General features: G+C 32.0%; 3 protein-coding genes across 4 annotated transcripts in view; 1 reads left to right on the top strand and 2 right to left on the bottom strand.

Annotated features, from left to right (window-relative positions):
* SMC5 (structural maintenance of chromosomes 5) overlaps positions 1–13,861 on the top strand; it is an 86,908-nt gene extending 73,047 nt beyond the window's left edge. The window contains exons 2-16 of one of the 2 annotated variants that reach the window (XM_089082265.1): positions 7,630–7,809; positions 8,228–8,495; positions 9,141–9,468; positions 9,708–10,046; positions 10,129–10,257; positions 10,329–10,536; positions 10,792–10,923; positions 11,029–11,553; positions 11,634–11,763; positions 11,832–12,078; positions 12,163–12,570; positions 12,647–12,874; positions 12,950–13,129; positions 13,208–13,303; positions 13,371–13,861. In XM_089082265.1, coding sequence (XP_088938391.1) covers positions 8,440–8,495; positions 9,141–9,468; positions 9,708–10,046; positions 10,129–10,257; positions 10,329–10,536; positions 10,792–10,923; positions 11,029–11,553; positions 11,634–11,763; positions 11,832–12,078; positions 12,163–12,570; positions 12,647–12,874; positions 12,950–13,129; positions 13,208–13,303; positions 13,371–13,505 — 3,141 coding nt within the window. In that variant the 5' untranslated portion in view covers positions 7,630–7,809; positions 8,228–8,439 and the 3' untranslated portion in view covers positions 13,506–13,861. The remainder of the gene's footprint in view (positions 1–7,629; positions 7,810–8,227; positions 8,496–9,140; positions 9,469–9,707; positions 10,047–10,128; positions 10,258–10,328; positions 10,537–10,791; positions 10,924–11,028; positions 11,554–11,633; positions 11,764–11,831; positions 12,079–12,162; positions 12,571–12,646; positions 12,875–12,949; positions 13,130–13,207; positions 13,304–13,370) is intronic. The other variant, XM_089082266.1, reaches the window with a different exon arrangement.
* LOC105422893 (uncharacterized) lies at positions 892–5,207 on the bottom strand. The gene is made up of 3 exons (XM_011632453.3): positions 3,830–5,207; positions 3,602–3,688; positions 892–3,532 (listed from the first exon to the last, which is right to left on the bottom strand). Exons 1-3 carry the CDS (start codon positions 4,883–4,885, stop codon positions 3,428–3,430), a joined length of 1,248 nt encoding a protein of 415 aa, XP_011630755.3. The 5' UTR covers positions 4,886–5,207; the 3' UTR covers positions 892–3,427.
* Positions 13,775–14,142, bottom strand: LOC105422898 (uncharacterized). Its single transcript, XM_011632467.2, has one exon. The coding sequence runs from the start codon at positions 14,140–14,142 to the stop codon at positions 13,873–13,875; it is 270 nt and encodes an 89-aa protein (XP_011630769.1). The 3' UTR covers positions 13,775–13,872.
* Positions 14,143–16,759: the final 2,617 nt, after the last annotated feature.

The raw sequence follows: 16,759 nt of genomic DNA, 5'->3' as shown, positions 1-16,759 counted from the left end.
GCACCCTGATGCTTAACGGCACGAGACCTCGTTTCACATGATGAGCGACCTATACGCGATTCTCTATCCCCCTCCTCCCCCTCTCTCCGTATTGCCCGTGTATGCAGCCTCCCTGCGGTAGATGCGCGCCGATGTGCACGGCCGATTGCGATGCAACACGTGTTGTCATGGTTTCACGTAGAATTACTTGACATGTATCTGGGTAACACAAAGTGTCCCAGATTCAGCGGATCTTTCATCGGTGGATTCTTTGAACGAAATCGAATTTGAGTTTCCCCCGACGTCAATTAAATGTTAAATTTAATTCGCTTTCTTCGTTTATATGTTTATATACTTAAATTTCTATAATTAGAAATAAAAATATTTGTATAGACACTTCTCTTATTTTAGAAAATATTAAGATGTTATAATCGTACGATTATACAAATATTGTTATTCTAGAGTTTCATCCATTTTTCATCATCGTATTGAGTCTAATAATACCGATCATTGGTTCAATATTCGATATATTAATGAACGTATATCGGGAAAGGCTATCATTTATCATAAGTTTGCCTTTTTCTTTTCTTCATAGCTAGAGAAAGTCTAGAATTTCTTGTATAAACACTGCAGTACAACTTTGCAGTTCTGTTCCGGTTCGTGAACACGTATATCTTATCAAGATCACACACGTGGCTTAGATAATAATTAATATAATATTTAATTATATTCTGTAACATATGTTATTAATAGGCCAGTTATAGCAACGCTTCAACTTTGGAGGAGAAACGCCTTCCTCTCTATTTAATTTATTCATTACGGTATCAAAATAAAATTCTTACATTCTTAAAATTTTTGTTATAGATATAACTATTTTGACTCTATCTAGTCTGTTCATTTTAATTTTTACATTTAGTTTTTACACGTTTTTCTATGATAACGTTGCATATTTACATCAGCACACATGCCGTTGCATAATTGCTGTCTCATTCAGTTCACTCCGAAATATATTTGTCTGGATCCAGACCGATGTCCATCACGAAAACAGCTCATCGCGTATGGCCGAAATAATTTATTCGATCCATATTCATCGTTACTCGACTTTGTTGCTTTTAAACTCCAGACGAATGAAAAATGAAAGCACGAGAATGTGAAATAAGCAGTGATCCAAACGACACAAAATCCAAAATACGACGTTTTCGCAGAGACGTTCTCAGGATTTCGAATTTTAGTTTGACTCGTGCTTATTTCAATATAATATAATTTCTATAAATCAAAAGTCCAAAGTACCAAATAATTTAAATTAGAAGTCCAAAATACGGAACATATGACGTTTTCGCAGAGACATCCGCAGCTCGATTTAATTTCAATTTAATTCAAATTCGGTTTTAATTACGCTCGTATACTCACCTCAAATGACTTAAATTGAAATTTGAAATTTTTTAAATTTTCAAGCTTAGTGAAATCTATCTTAATAAATCAAACATAAACAATTTTAAACATACACAAATAATATTTCCCTTTTACACACAATCAGAAACTTCAACAATACTACATTTCAAATGTAGAATTGAAAATTCATCCGAGGTCAATATGTGATCCCAATATGAATTTCCTTAAGACGTCTTACGATTTTACATTGTTTTCGATTTTACATTGTTTGAAGAACAATGTGATCTAGAAATAGTATTTATTCAAATCACAGATAATGTTTTTCTTTTATCAGAAGCTTCAACAATACAACATTTTCGAATGTAGAATTGAAAATTTATCCGAGATCAATATGATCCGACATTTCCTTAAGGCGTCTTATGTCCCGATTTTTATGTCATCTGGAGAACAATGTGATTTAGAAATAGTGTTCGCCATAATTGCGCAGCTCGCGCGCGCGATAAATGCACATATCGTCTGCCGTGACCCGAAGCTCGCGTCGCAACATTAAAGTCCGATTGAAATCATTAACGCATTTAGCCTTTTAGTCTAAATTAACCTTTGCGACTATGTATGGATATTATCGCGCAGTAGAACGTTAACCTTGACGACAATAGATTACGATCCGGCTACACCCCACATGCCTCCGCACTGAATGAAACTGTTGGTTTCGAGGCCGTTGTCGTCGTTGCCGCCGCCGGCGGCTCACTACTAAACGATACGAAACCGCTACAGACGTAATACGTTTTTTTTTTTTTTTTATTATTGCATATGTAATAATCTACGATAAATTATTTCTCGCTTTCCTGAGTGTTTCCACGAGCTCATTTGAACGTTGTCTATCTTTCAATCAGTCATCAGTCGATGTAGGATGTTGAAGACGACATCTTCGTTCCTTCTTACAAATACTAGATAAAGAAGGTTGAGCTGAGCGATAAATCTTTATTGCTTTAAAATAAACATTTACGATACACATTTACATTGCAAAAAAGTCAAGGACATGCGAAATTATGATTTAGCAATAGCTAAAAGCGGCGGACAAGATCAAAAGTCATTTCCGCAGATCACTCGATAAGGCGAGGATTTCGCAAAGAAAACGCTTAAAAATTGCGAACATAGTGCAGTTCGTAGCACAGTTCATCCTCCTGCAACGCGTGAAATGACGAGATGTAATTTTAAACCTCGAAGATTGCATTTATCGCTGAATTTCCGTGTTGATATCACCACCGATGTGGCATCAATGAAAAATTTAATTACCCTTTTATTCATATTGTGACGGTCCCCCGCTCACACACAACCTACCTAGCAAAGCATCTACGAAAAGAACCATGGCCCCCATAGCGAAAACCTGCCTCGGACAACCTGCCTGAGAACTTAGGTTCTCGAATCTCACTGCGGCCGACATCTTTTTTCGCCATTAAACTCAGCACATCGTGGAGAACGCTTCTCACCAACGCCACAATATCTTTTGTGTTACTAAATTCCTGTGTTAGTCATCATAAAATGATGTATGTCAATGAAGATTCAATTTGAAATTTAATTATATCTTTTTACATATCAGAAATGAATATCAAATTATGCCGAATTATCAATATGTACGTTAATCTATTTTAATTCCAAGGCAAAAATAGTTTGGAACGTAAATTATGACGCATGTAATAAATCTAAAAGGATATTTCTTTCAGAAACAGTTGTATTACGTCTTACACGCACGTCTTTAAGCAAATAAGATTTATTAAAAATGTATTCTTTTTATAATTGTCAATATTTGCGTGATAAAATATTTTCAAATATTTACACACACACACACACACACACACACACACACACACACACACACACACACACACACACACACACCCATTATACCTGAGTACACGTGTCTCTATATAATTACAACATACGAGATTATAATAATGAGGATAAAAAATTCTATTAGAGAAAAAGGGAGATTATCTTTTTAATTTAATAACTATTTTTTTTTTGTTTGATTATATATCTTTCTTCACATATATAATTAAACTGCATACGTAGCATTGGCTGAAGACTTATTGCCGCAAGAATTCTTCGTGACCAGGAATTGTATCAAGATCAATAAGTACGTGGTGATGCTACCTACTATCTACAAGCAAAATCACAAAGTAAACTATATGTACGTACGGTTAATTAAGATAAACGATCGATCGCTCACCGCAGTAAGAAGCGTCGCGTCTACACACAGACCCTTCGCAGAGAACGTATTTTCACGATGCAGTATTTGTAAGGAGAACAACTGCAACTGCAACGTCGGAATAATTAAATATACAGTTGGAAACACAATTGCATATATATATCTGATAGTTCTATAAAAGAAATAGAGTTACTTTCTGTACAGAGTTATAGAGCTATAGAGTTATTTTATAGAGTTATTTTCTACTACCTCATCTTTGATTTGCTTATCGCTGGTGCTGATAAGCACATCGTGAATGGTAGTGCCGATCTCCAGGGCCTGATCCTTGCCGGTCTCGCAGGCCCACACTATAATCGTTATTTTTATAGAGTAATACGCGATGGACGTGATGAAGTACATATGCCAGATCTGCTTCTCCAGATTGATAATGGAGATGCCCCCCTGCCATTGCACTATGTAAAAGTACAGGCTGAAAGTGATCTCGGCGAAAGTCATGACTATGGTGGCGAGCAATTGCAGGCTGAAAATCGCGTTCAGCAACTGCAGGGCGTCGCTGACTATCAGATGTCGCTTCTTCAAGGCTTTGAGCTCCATTAATAGAAACGGATTTCTCTGCTCGTGGTAGACTCGCCTGAGGAGATGCGGCTCGTCGCTCACCACGAGCTCTCGCAGGTTCACCAGATTGTCGTTGATCTGCTTGAAGCATGCTTTTAATACACAAACACAATTCATGTACAGCATATCCATCTGAAACACCAGCAGAGTGATGTACGTCGCTAGGATCTTGAGAGCGGCGTCGTTGAGCGACGGGGAGAAACAATTGGACGCTTGCCCGAGTAAGAAGAAAAAGCCAAAGATGTCCTTGGCGTGGATCAGCTTGGACAACTTCTGAAACGTTTCTGGGGGCAGCTTCGAGGAGATTTCCATCAATGTCTGGAGTAAATGCATCCGCGGTCTGGTCAAGATGAACGTAATAATCGCTATAAAACCACCGAGTATGTAATAACAATTGCACTGAAGGGCTCCGGGTACGCCTTCGAACTTGATATAGCTGGAAATGTCGATCTGGTAGAGTATTATCAGTCCAGAAATGGTGAAGAAGCAGATAACGATGGTCGCCACGACGTAGCGTGGTTTGGAAATCTCGAAAACCGAAGTGTCCGTCTTGTACGGGAATAATCCGAGAAGACGGCAAAAAAGGAAGCAGGGTAACATCAAGGATTGAAAGTCCGTCGCGCGGAACGGTCGCCATTTTTTCCGCACTTTACCCTTGGCTCGTCCTTGTTTCAATGACGGAGTGAACATGATCAGCGGGTTGTCATAGGAGAACAATGACCTAGATCATAGACTACAGTTTGAGGAATTATCAGTCACAATTATCAGTGCATCGATCACAGTATCTGTGGCATTGGTGCGAAGGTGGCTGCTCTGAAGATGAGAGTCTCTTTTCCGAGTGCAGAGCCTTCGACTTTGTCTCTACACGACAAATGTCGGCATGAGTCTCCTCCTCCTCGTGGTCTAAGCTCGGCGAGTTTAAGTTTTAAACTGCGAGCAGGTGCCACGTTGAATCGCGAGACGGGATATCAGGCCCATTTGTTAGCCGTGAAGTAACCATGGCGTTCTTCGATCGGCACATATCACCCCCTGGGATGCAACGCATAAAGTAATGAGTAATAATTGTTGTGGCATATACAAACCATTCCATCGTCTTGCACATTTAATTCGCGCACGAAGCGAATCGAGTATACACACATACATACGAAACAGGATGCGACCACACAGTATCCGTGTGTAGATCAGCAGTTCTCAAAGATCTATCAATAATTCGATGCTGCTCGATTTTTCCAATTATTCTATTCTGCATTCTATTCTGATACAGTATATTTTAATCACAAGATTTTCGATATCTTTACGTCATTATTTTATATAATATCTAATTTTTGTGCGATGATTGCGATACACACACACACACACACACACACACACTTATATATTATTTATGTTTTTAACATACGTATTTTTTCACTTTTATAAAAAAAACACATTGTACTATGGATATTTATTTTTCAATTTTAATCTGCAGACGGTTGAGAATTTCTAAATCGTTTTCATGAGTTACTTAACGTTGTCGTAAATCAAATACAACTTGAAATATAATGTTATACATAAAATTAGTGCGTGTTACACGTGTTTTGAGAAACACTGATATCGCCGTGAAAGGCATATGCGTAACAAATGTAATGTTGATAAACCGAGTTATGACGCAAGGACAATGCTATTATCTAGATTAGAATTAATCGTCATATTTCTTCGACTGATGAAATTATTAACAGATATGTCATGGTCTGTGGGCAACAAATTACAACAAGATGGCTGGTCTTTTGTATTTTAGCGATAACAAAGGGATGGGGGTGGCGACCGATGCGAACGTTATCATTATGATAATGCGTTGACCGCATTACGTCTCGACGAAACTTCATCAAATTATCGTTGACAAACGAAGCTCGAAATGCAAACATATTGCCAACAAGCTTAAATTGTTTTTAAGTTGTTTGAAAATTAAACATTAAGTGCACTTTCGATATGATTAAGTTTCCATTTTCGAAGAATGACGTGTGCGCGCTCGTGTAAAAACTATTAAAATAAATTAAAAATAAATTAATACCTTTTCAATTAGAATATTAAATAGGATTATAATCGATTAGACAGAACTATAATTGAAAAACAATACTAACATATATTGCAAATAATTTTATATATATATATATATATATAATAATGATAAACTTAGGATATATATATATATATATATATATATATATATATCTCCTAAGTTTATCACGTGTTCTTTCACTCGTGAATTCTTTGATCAATTAAGAGTCGATTTTTCTCAATGAAAACGTTGCTGAGACGTTCAAATTGATCAAAGAATTTTTGAATAGATGAAAGAAAACTTCAGATCAAAAGTAATCATAAAACTATTACAGCATATTTATTTTATTCTTTAATTTGCTTTGTAATTCATTATCTTTTATATTATTTTTCTGAAAATTATATATATGCGTATCTTATTTTTATATTTTTCTGTTTTGCTTAGAATTCAGAAAATTACTTAAGATAAACAAAAAAGTTATTAAAGTGTTAAGTTATTAAAAATTAATATAAATATTTTATTGCAAGTATAATTACTTGATTCTTATTTAATACAAATGTAAAAAAGCGCAAATTTAAAAAAAATTATTCTTCAGGTTTCTTTTGCCCATGTACGTATAATTCTTACGATAATTGAAATTCTTAAAAATATAAAGACATGATCATATTAAACACATTTATTTGAAAACACGCTCTATTAAGATCTGAAAGTTACTCAGCATAAATAAATATTCATTATATACTCATTTATGTGTGAATATTTCCCGTACAATGAAAAATTTATACGAGAACTTTATAGAACTTTTGCGAAAATTTCGCTAAATTCTGCCTGGTTCGGCGCATTTATCGCATTGAACACGTTTTGAATATTTTTACGTTCGTGTACAACATTCCATAAAATAGTATATTTATTGTTTGATTTTATAATGTGACGATAACAATCATATTGCAATATATAACAAAAAAATATTTATGCTTACCCATAAAAATGTGACACTTATGTAATGCTTATGCAAAGCTATTAGTTCTTGAAAGTCTATCTAGAAAGAATGTTGTAATATGTATCTATTTAACTTTAAATTATTAGCCAACAGAATATTATTTGTAATAAAATTATTATTGCGAAATAAATATAAAATTGCGATACATTTTTCGAATTATAAACAAGAATATCTCTGAAGATAACTTTAAAATATTCTTCAAAAAAACATCTTTAGATGTGAAATTATTTAATTTAAACTAACGTAAATAATTATTTTAAAAATGCTATTGAATTCTCACTGTTTTGTATAATTTTCAAATTTATTCCAATAAAATATCAAAAGTTTTTATCAAAGCAAGCTAAGACGGAATGGAAAATATTTCTTTTCTTGATTAAAATGTTTCTTTTTTTTCAGATTTCTGAAAATTGCATACCCATCTTAAATTGCCTATAAAAATTGTAATTCAGATGGAAAGATCGAGGAATTTTTTTGAGAGATTCGTGCTTATTTTTTGCTAGAAACGCTCAAAAGTAACTAATTATGCAGATATTTCAAGATATTTCAATATTTCATCGTGTCATCAGAGTCGTATAGGTAAATAAAAAGATGATAAGAGATATCATACAAAGTCAGAAATAAAAAGATAAATCTTTGCTATGAGTTTGACAAATAATTTTTTACATCAATTAATCACATCTAATTAATCACATCTGATTAATTTTAAACCTATTAAAAAATTTTGTAAACACTTTTAATTATTACTATAAATTCGACAACTCGAATCGTGCGCTGAAAGATGAATAGGCATTCAGTCTAAATGTTTTCAGAAATACATAAATAGGAAGTAGAAAATATTGATGAGAGAATCAACACCTGTCAGTTTTGACGAGGGCAGGAAAAAACATACTTGCGTATACACGTGCGTATACGCACGTGGTACACAGAAATATGTATATGTATACAAACTATATATATATATAATATATATATAAAACTCATAATTCGCCACCAGATGTCTCTGACTGTGTTTGGCGGTATTTGGCGGTATCGTACTCCAAGCGAAAGATGAATAACAGCGGAAAATGGTTGGTGAAAAAAATTGGTTTTTCCGCGTTCATACTTGGGTAGTACTTCCATTGTTCTTCTACGAGCTTTATTTGTTACATTCGTCTGTGATACATGTTTGCATCCGTTCCACACGATATTGAGACTTAACCTATCGAGATGAACGACGGCATGGAAAAAGGAGTCATCTCCCAGATATATTTGGAGAATTTTGTGTGAGTAAAGAATATATCAGTTTTTAGTACCATTTTTCATAACTGAATATTCATTTTTAAATACATTCATAACTGAATGTATTTAAATACATCTCATAACTGACATATTTAGACTTAACCCTCCATAATTCATCCTAAATTTTACAACTTGGAGCACATGATTGCACGACTGTATCTTTTAGTTTTTGAGCTCTAAAAAACTGAAAAAATTCTAATATGCTCTTTCAACATTTAAAAATGTAATTGTACATGATCAAATTGAGGCGGAATCAGTAAAATGTATTGTTGCAATAAAAAATTATAACTTTACGTGCATATAATTCTTGTAAAAAAAAATCCTTGTAGCTTCAAACAAGGTATAATACTTATGAAAAAGATAATGTATTTGTTTCAAGAAAGTATTATTTGGTAATCTGAAAATCAGTAATTTTGGATTATAGAAAATAACAAAAAACGTAATCCATTTATTTTGATAAAAACAATTTTGCTATATCATTTGAGTTATGTCAGAATACGCTTGATTTTGATTTATTACTGTATGGAATACAATTGCCGAAACACAGTATTTCTTCTTGGCAGATAAATTCTTACTATCTTACTATCAATAAATTCTTACTATCAATAACTTTTTTTTATCAATAACAGGACTTATGACAAAGTCACTGTGAAACCTGGAAGATATCTCAATGTCATCATTGGGCCAAATGGTTCTGGCAAGTCCACCATTGTTGCTGCTATAGTTCTCGGTCTAGGAGGTAAACCAAATATCATTGGTCGGGCACTTCATATTGGAGAATATGTAAAATATGGATGTGATTCAGCAACAATTGAAATTCATCTAAAGAACAACACTAGGAAAGATTCCATAGTAACTAGAATTTTTACTAATGATGGAAAGTCCACATGGCTTATAAATGGTGTTCAGTCAAGTTTAAAAGATGTACTACAATTTACAGCTAAACTAAATATTCAGGTATGTATTTAGTTTATATCTGTATTTTTAGCTTTTTCTTTTAAGCGAAATCAAATTAAATATATTATCAATTTATTAGATATTAATTGGTTTAGCCCAATCTTTTTAAATGTTATGTCCATTCTTTAATCACTATGGAAAAAGTTCCATCATTTTTTTAAGAGATATATAAAAGAATTATATTGGTAACATAATTTCTAATATAAAATATATCTAATAATGATTGTTACTTTTTGCAGGTTGACAATTTATGTCAATTTCTACCACAAGATAAAGTACAAGATTTTTCAAAAATGGATGCTCAAGCATTGTTAGAGAACACAGAAAGATCTGTTGGAGATCCAAAACTTTTCGAATATCACCAAAAATTGAAAGAACAAAGAGCTAATTTCAAGAAACTAGAAATTGATATAATTAATACGAAACGATTATTGGATTCAAAAATTCAAAGGCGTGATGGACTGCAACAGACTGTTATGACAATAAAAGAAAGAAAGTTGATAAAGAAAAAGATTGTAACTTTAAAACAAAAAAAAGCATGGATGCTATATGATCAAATACGTAGAAGATTACTAGAGGTACACATACAAGATTTATTTTATAAATTTATAATTTTTTTTATGTTTGCTTTTTTAATATCTTTGTATTGTTTTTATATAGTCAAAAAAAACTAGAGATACGGCAATAAAAGAAATGCAATCAATAGATACAGAATTAAAACCATTAAATAAAAAGCTTGAAAAAATGAAATCTGATATGACAATGTTAAAAAGTTCCTTAAATGATCATGTAAGTACAACATAAGAGAATTCAAAAAATTGATTTAGTATTGTTCTAATAAATTTCTAATATATTTTCAGAACAATAAAGTCTATACTAAGAATACAAAGTTGAAGAATATCATGAACGAGATTCTCAGTTGTGAAAATAAAATTAAAGAAGCTGAGAATACTTGTTCACACAAGATCCAAACCGAACAGAGTCGAGATGAGAACGTCAATCTTGCGCAACAGCAGAAGTGCAAACTCGAGAACGATTTTGCACTCATGATTAATGAAATTGGATCAGGTTTGTAATTTGTAATTTGATTATTCAACACGAATAGTAATGATATAATACGTATCAATTTATTATTGAATAATATAATACGTATCAATTTATTATTTTGTCTTATAAGCATACAACTGTAAATTATCTTATCTATAAATCTCGATAATACGTGGAATGATTAGAATCGATCCCGGAATTCTTGAATATGAATTGTTTTTATATAGAGCTACAATTGTCATTTCAAAATAATAAAGTATGTATTTCGTGTTTCAGAGGAAAACTTAACTGAACAATTGAGAAATATAGCAATTAATATGGAGGAGCATAAACAAAGAGTTCATAATCTCACAAACAAAAATGTTACATTAAAATATGAAGATGAAAACATTGACCGTGAAATGAGAGGCATGTTTATATAAAAATTTATTTTATATATATATATATAAATTTATTTATTTTTATTTCTATTTTATTTGTTACTACATATACTAATTAAAAGTATGATTACAGCTGTACAAGCGGAACTTCAAGCATTGAATATCGATGTGAAACGTTTAGAAGTGTTGAAGCAACGAGACCTGCATGCATATAAAGCTGTACTTTGGTTAAAAGAGAATCGAGATAAATTTTCAGCACCAGTTCATTTACCCATGTTGCTCAATATTAACGTAAAAGAGGCTTCGTACGCCAAATATTTAGAAAATATAATACGATTTCGAGATTTAATTGCATTTACATGCGAAAATAAACAGGATATGAATCTGCTACTAAAATATTTGAGGGATCAACAAAAATTGCAAGTTAATGTATTACATTCTGATCCAATGAAAAGAATTTCTATGCAACCACATATACCAATAGAAAATATCAAAAAATTTGGCTTCAAACATTATTTGTCAGAACTTATTGAAGTGCCGCCTTCCATAATGAAATATTTAATCTCGATGTATCGCTTAAATAATATTCCTATTGGAACTAAAGAAGTCGAGAACAATACAAACCATATACCTCGCAATTTAAGTTGTTACTTTAGTGGTGAGTATATCTTCTAGAAATTGGATTTCATAAATTTGTTTGAAATTTTTCAAAGATTTTCTATAGAATTTTCTTTGTAGAAAACAATATTTACTCTGTGAATACATCTAAATATACACGTGAAATATCAGTTAGAATATCACGGATCACTGGAAATGGGATGTTATCTATTGTTTTAGATAAGTTGAAACTCCAGAAGCTTCAAGAACGGTATGTTAATTGATTAAAAAATAGATAAAATAAATTAATGTATTTTTTATTAATGTATTTTTTTGTAGATTACAAAATTTACAAGAAAAGAAAAGTCAAATTTTAATTCAAATTAAAGAAATAGAAGATAAAATACGCGAGGAAACTAAAGTGTTAGATGAATATCGGATCAACAGAAATAAATATCAACAAAATATCCAGCACATTCAAACATTAAAAAGTAGAATACACGTAGCTGCAGATAAAATCAAACAGATGGAAATGGGTCGAACGAGTATTGATGATATAAAAGCAGCGTGCACCAACGAGATTAAGGTTTTTTTTTTTAATAATGTATAGTATATTATTTTCAAAGACATATTTAACAAAACGCATTTACATTTAATAAATTTTTTACAGGCTGTTATAATGAAACAATTAAAAATGTACAAAGAATATAATACAGTTCTAAAAGAATGTTTCAACTGTAATACGAGTAATGTAGAAATAAAATTTGCAATAACGTTACTACAACAGACTTTAACAGCTAAAGAAAACGATGTCGAAGAATTAAATGATAAATTTACAACAGCGGAGGAGATATTTAAACAACATGATGAAGAATTTCAGTCCTTAAAGAGAGAAACTGAAAGGTTATATAAAGAAGCATTAGAAATTACGAATCAGATTAGTCCACAAGATAATGCATTTAAATCTCTGAATAAAGCTTTTGAAAAATTACCCGCTACTATAGCTGAAATAAATAACGAGTTGAATATTGCTCAAGCAAAAGTTTTTTGTATGGCGAAAAACATAGATGCCGAAAATGTAAGTATGGCATAATATATTCTTAGATTATTGACATAATAAAGAGATCGAATGTTTTTATTTTTATTATTTTCAGATATTACGTGAATATGAAGAAATGCAAAATAATATTCAGAAATTAACAGATTTTGTCAAAAATAAGACTATTGTACTAGAAAAAATGAAAACAGAGATTGAAGAATTAAAAGAAAAGTGGTTGCGACCATTGGAGCAACTGATTGAAAAGATAAACACAAATTTCAGCGCTTATTTCTCCGCGATGGACTGTGCTGGAGAAGTTACACTTTCGCATGGTGAAAACATCGTAAGTACCAATTCATAATAATTGTATATAATATAAATTCATTTATTGTTTTTAATAACTTGATAAAAATTTCAGCTGGATTTTGATCAGTATGGTTTAAAGATTAAAGTAAAATTCCGAGATGCAGATGAACTGCAAGAATTAACGAGACATTTTCAGAGTGGTGGCGAAAGAACCGTAACTACTGCTATTTATATGATAGCATTGCAAGAATTATCACGTGTACCATTTCGCTGTGTGGATGAAATTAATCAGGTTATTATATGTCTACAAAAAATATTTAATTTACTGTAATTTATTTCTTTCTGAAATATTTATTTACAATTTTATCAGGGCATGGATGCAGTGAACGAAAGGCGAGTCTTTAATTTACTCGTCAAAATGACAGGAAGGCCAAGAAGCTCCCAATACTTTTTGCTCACACCCAAAGTAAATATAACAATAATATTAATAATTTTTCGTTATGTGATAATTTTTATTAATTTTATTGTAACAGCTTTTGCCTGATTTATCGTATGCCGAGACAGTGACGGTCCATTGTGTCTTTAATGGATCAGTTAACACGGATGAAGAAAAATTTGATTTCGATATAGAGGACTATTGCAATCATCTTGCGTCGTCAACTAATTGATAAAAAAAAAGAACGCGACATAAAAATTAATATTTTATTTCTTATGTAAATACGAAGGCGTAAAAATTCTCAAAATTACAAAAATTTTTTTTAGTTTTATGTATATAACGAGTGTTAATTAAGTTTGTTCAAAATTACTTTATATTTTTATGAAATGTAAAAGAAAATGCATGGCTTTAATAAGATAATTTATAGTTTTGTTAGCATTTTGACAACTTATTAAGAATAAGTAATGTTAAGTACTGAAACTAGAAGTATAAGACGAAACATTAATATAATGACATTTATTTAGTAGATTTTTTTATGTAATGGATACTTATGTCACATTGCAAATATTCCAATATTTTGTAAGAGCAGATGTAAACAACTATTTATTTCGTTTTCCTTTCTTTTTCTTTTGAGCCTCTGGCCACGGGAAACCTCGGCACTTCAGCACATCCATGATGTTGTGGCACGTATAATAAGCATTCTCCATCACCTCCTCATTAAAAATATCCATAGCGAATCGTGCTTTTCCGCCGCTTCTTCTTGATTTCTTCGATCCTTTACTTTTGCCGCCATTGCCACCTTTAGCGCCTTTTCCATTATTTTTTCCATTCGTCTTCGTGCCAGACTTTTTCTTGCCTTTACCACCCATTGCTATTATTATTCGATCACTTTGAAAAATAAATCACATTAAATATTGCGATAGTCTAATGTTTATAAGTTATAATGTTTATAAAGTCTATTGTTTATTTTGTAAATATAATTATCGATTTTAGTAATATTAATTACCGATTTTGAAACGATTTAGTTAATTTTCTTTCACCATATTCTTATCGCATTCTCATGCGTCTGGTAGAAAAGCAGACTTGAAATGAAAATAAGAAATTCCCGTTGCCATGTCAACTTGCGACAATTACATCAATAAGTTATCGATCGCTTTTCGGAGAAGGTGAAATGAATTAATCGGAAGCGACACGAGACAGCATATGATTTTTACACATTAGAAATTTGCATACTTGACTTTTCTTTAATCATAAACTTTTTTTATCCTAATAACAAAGAATATATGCAACTGCGAAAGCTTAATTTTTATGTAATTCAAATTTATTTTAAATGTTTCAAATTTTTATTATTTTATCGAGATTTCAAGAAAAAAAATCAATGAATTCAGATCATAAATTAGAATCATATTTAAGAATCATATAATCACGTATATAAATGATAATTTTTGTGTGCAATTAAATTAAGTAAAAAGAGATATTGGAAAAAGATTTTTACTGTTAAAAATATTCGTGTAAAAAATAGAACAAATTATATTTCGATCTTCGTTGAGTTCATTGAACGGCGGGCATATGAAAAAAATTTTCGATTAGCGATTTTTACACACTACTCGTGGGAAACCTTAAATCATCGACCTTCAAATCCACATGTATGTTCTTGGCCTTAAATGCGTACTTCGCGAATCTCTAAATGAAATTTGCAAGGCTAATTCTATGCACTATGTTGTTACATGATTTGTTTCCGTTGATAACTTAAAACTCGAGATAACAAAACTCAAATGCGTTACATCTATTTATTTATAGAAATATCAAAGCATCAAATTTAATTACCTGATATTATTTCAAATTCAATTAAAACTTGTTAAATCTATTTTTTGAATTCTATTTTGATAAATAAAATCTAATATTTAATATCTATTAAGCACTAAATATACTTACTTATATATTTAGAAGTTGAAAAACTTGAAGATTCAACTGTAAGTACAAATACACTCCGAAGAAAACCAAAAACTGTACCTGAAACTCGCGAAAAATGTAGAAATAATGTAATATGACAAATAAATATATGTATGATAATAAAGAGAAATATATGTATGATAATAAAGAGAATTAAATATATGTGAAATATAATGGCTTGTATAAATTTCTAATTTGTACAATTCAGCATTCTCATTTCCAATCGCTTCTTTAAATAAAATTAATAATTCATATTGACAAAACAGTGCAGGCTAAACATGTTCAATTACTATTTATTTTTTCTATTTACTGTAAATCAATTGAGAAATCGAAATCAGTTTAAAGTCTAAATAATTTAATGTTACATAATACATACATGAGACATAATAATATTATAAGTATTTTAATGTTAACATTTAATAAGTGCACGAATATTGATCGAAACTTATATAACACAAAATAAATAAGTATCAACGTATCAGACGAGGAATCTCTCGCTTAATGACATCTTATGCAAATTTACATTTCCCTTTTTAACCACGTTATAAATGTTACATATTATAATGTACCATATTTATCTCTCCTGTTGAAATTGTTGAAGCAATCAAATTTAATGATCTCCATCTCTATTGAAATTACTCAATTAAAATCTTGAATGCGTCATGAAATCTCTTTTGAGTAAATAAGATCTAATATTTAATATTTATCAAGCATATAAATATTAACACGCGTGTATAAACACGCGGAATAATATTAATTATTTACCCGGTGGAATCTTTCTCGTCTAACATCTATATTTCTTCCGAGTTTATGCACATTTTACCGCTTTGCGCAATAAATCCCGAATATATATTATGTATCGCGGAGGAGAAACGTGCCGGGCCTCTCTTCGCTCTCTTCTTCAGCGGCATGTTTGTTGCGGGCGCGCACAGATGTCAGTCGCCCGGCGGAGCCCGTCGCGAGTGGACGTACGGTGGACACGTGTCGATCTGCTCCGTTCCGCGAAACGCCGGCAAGTCGCCGAGAACGCATCGTCGTTATTATCGGCCTTCCCGTCCAGTAATACGCCGATCGAGTCGCAATTCGGTGAGCAGGAACCGACCGTTTCCGGCCTTAAATCCTCCGTCTGTCCTCTCGAGCGCACTCTCTCTTTCTTTCGCCCGCGACGGAAGGGTGTGCGAAAGCGAAACGGTATGCAGTTTTACTTGAGAATTCCCCGGAGAACTCGATAACACATTTGCTTTAACTAGCGGTCGCTACGCAACCGGGCATTTTTCAAAAACGCCGTCGAAAGGATTCGGAAAGCGTGGACCAACGGTTTGACGACGTCTCTTCCTGTTTTTTTCTTTTTTTTTTCAATTTAGATCCCTTCCTAAATTCACCTTATCTCTTCATTTTATCATCGCATTCCACGGAGTCTTTCTAAGGCCAAGGGAGGCTAACAAGGAAGGAAGCAATAACGAGGGTTAATTCGTTTCTGGAATTATGTGGATTTAAATAGAGGGATTAATTATTTAATTAACCGCGTGCAAC

This window comes from Pogonomyrmex barbatus, unplaced genomic scaffold (genome assembly GCF_055798465.1).
Source record: "Pogonomyrmex barbatus isolate J1 unplaced genomic scaffold, ASM5579846v1 scaffold6, whole genome shotgun sequence".
NCBI lineage: Eukaryota > Metazoa > Arthropoda > Insecta > Hymenoptera > Formicidae > Pogonomyrmex > Pogonomyrmex barbatus.
Note: the sequence above shows the minus strand (reverse complement) of the source record. Positions and strands in the feature narration are given on the sequence as shown.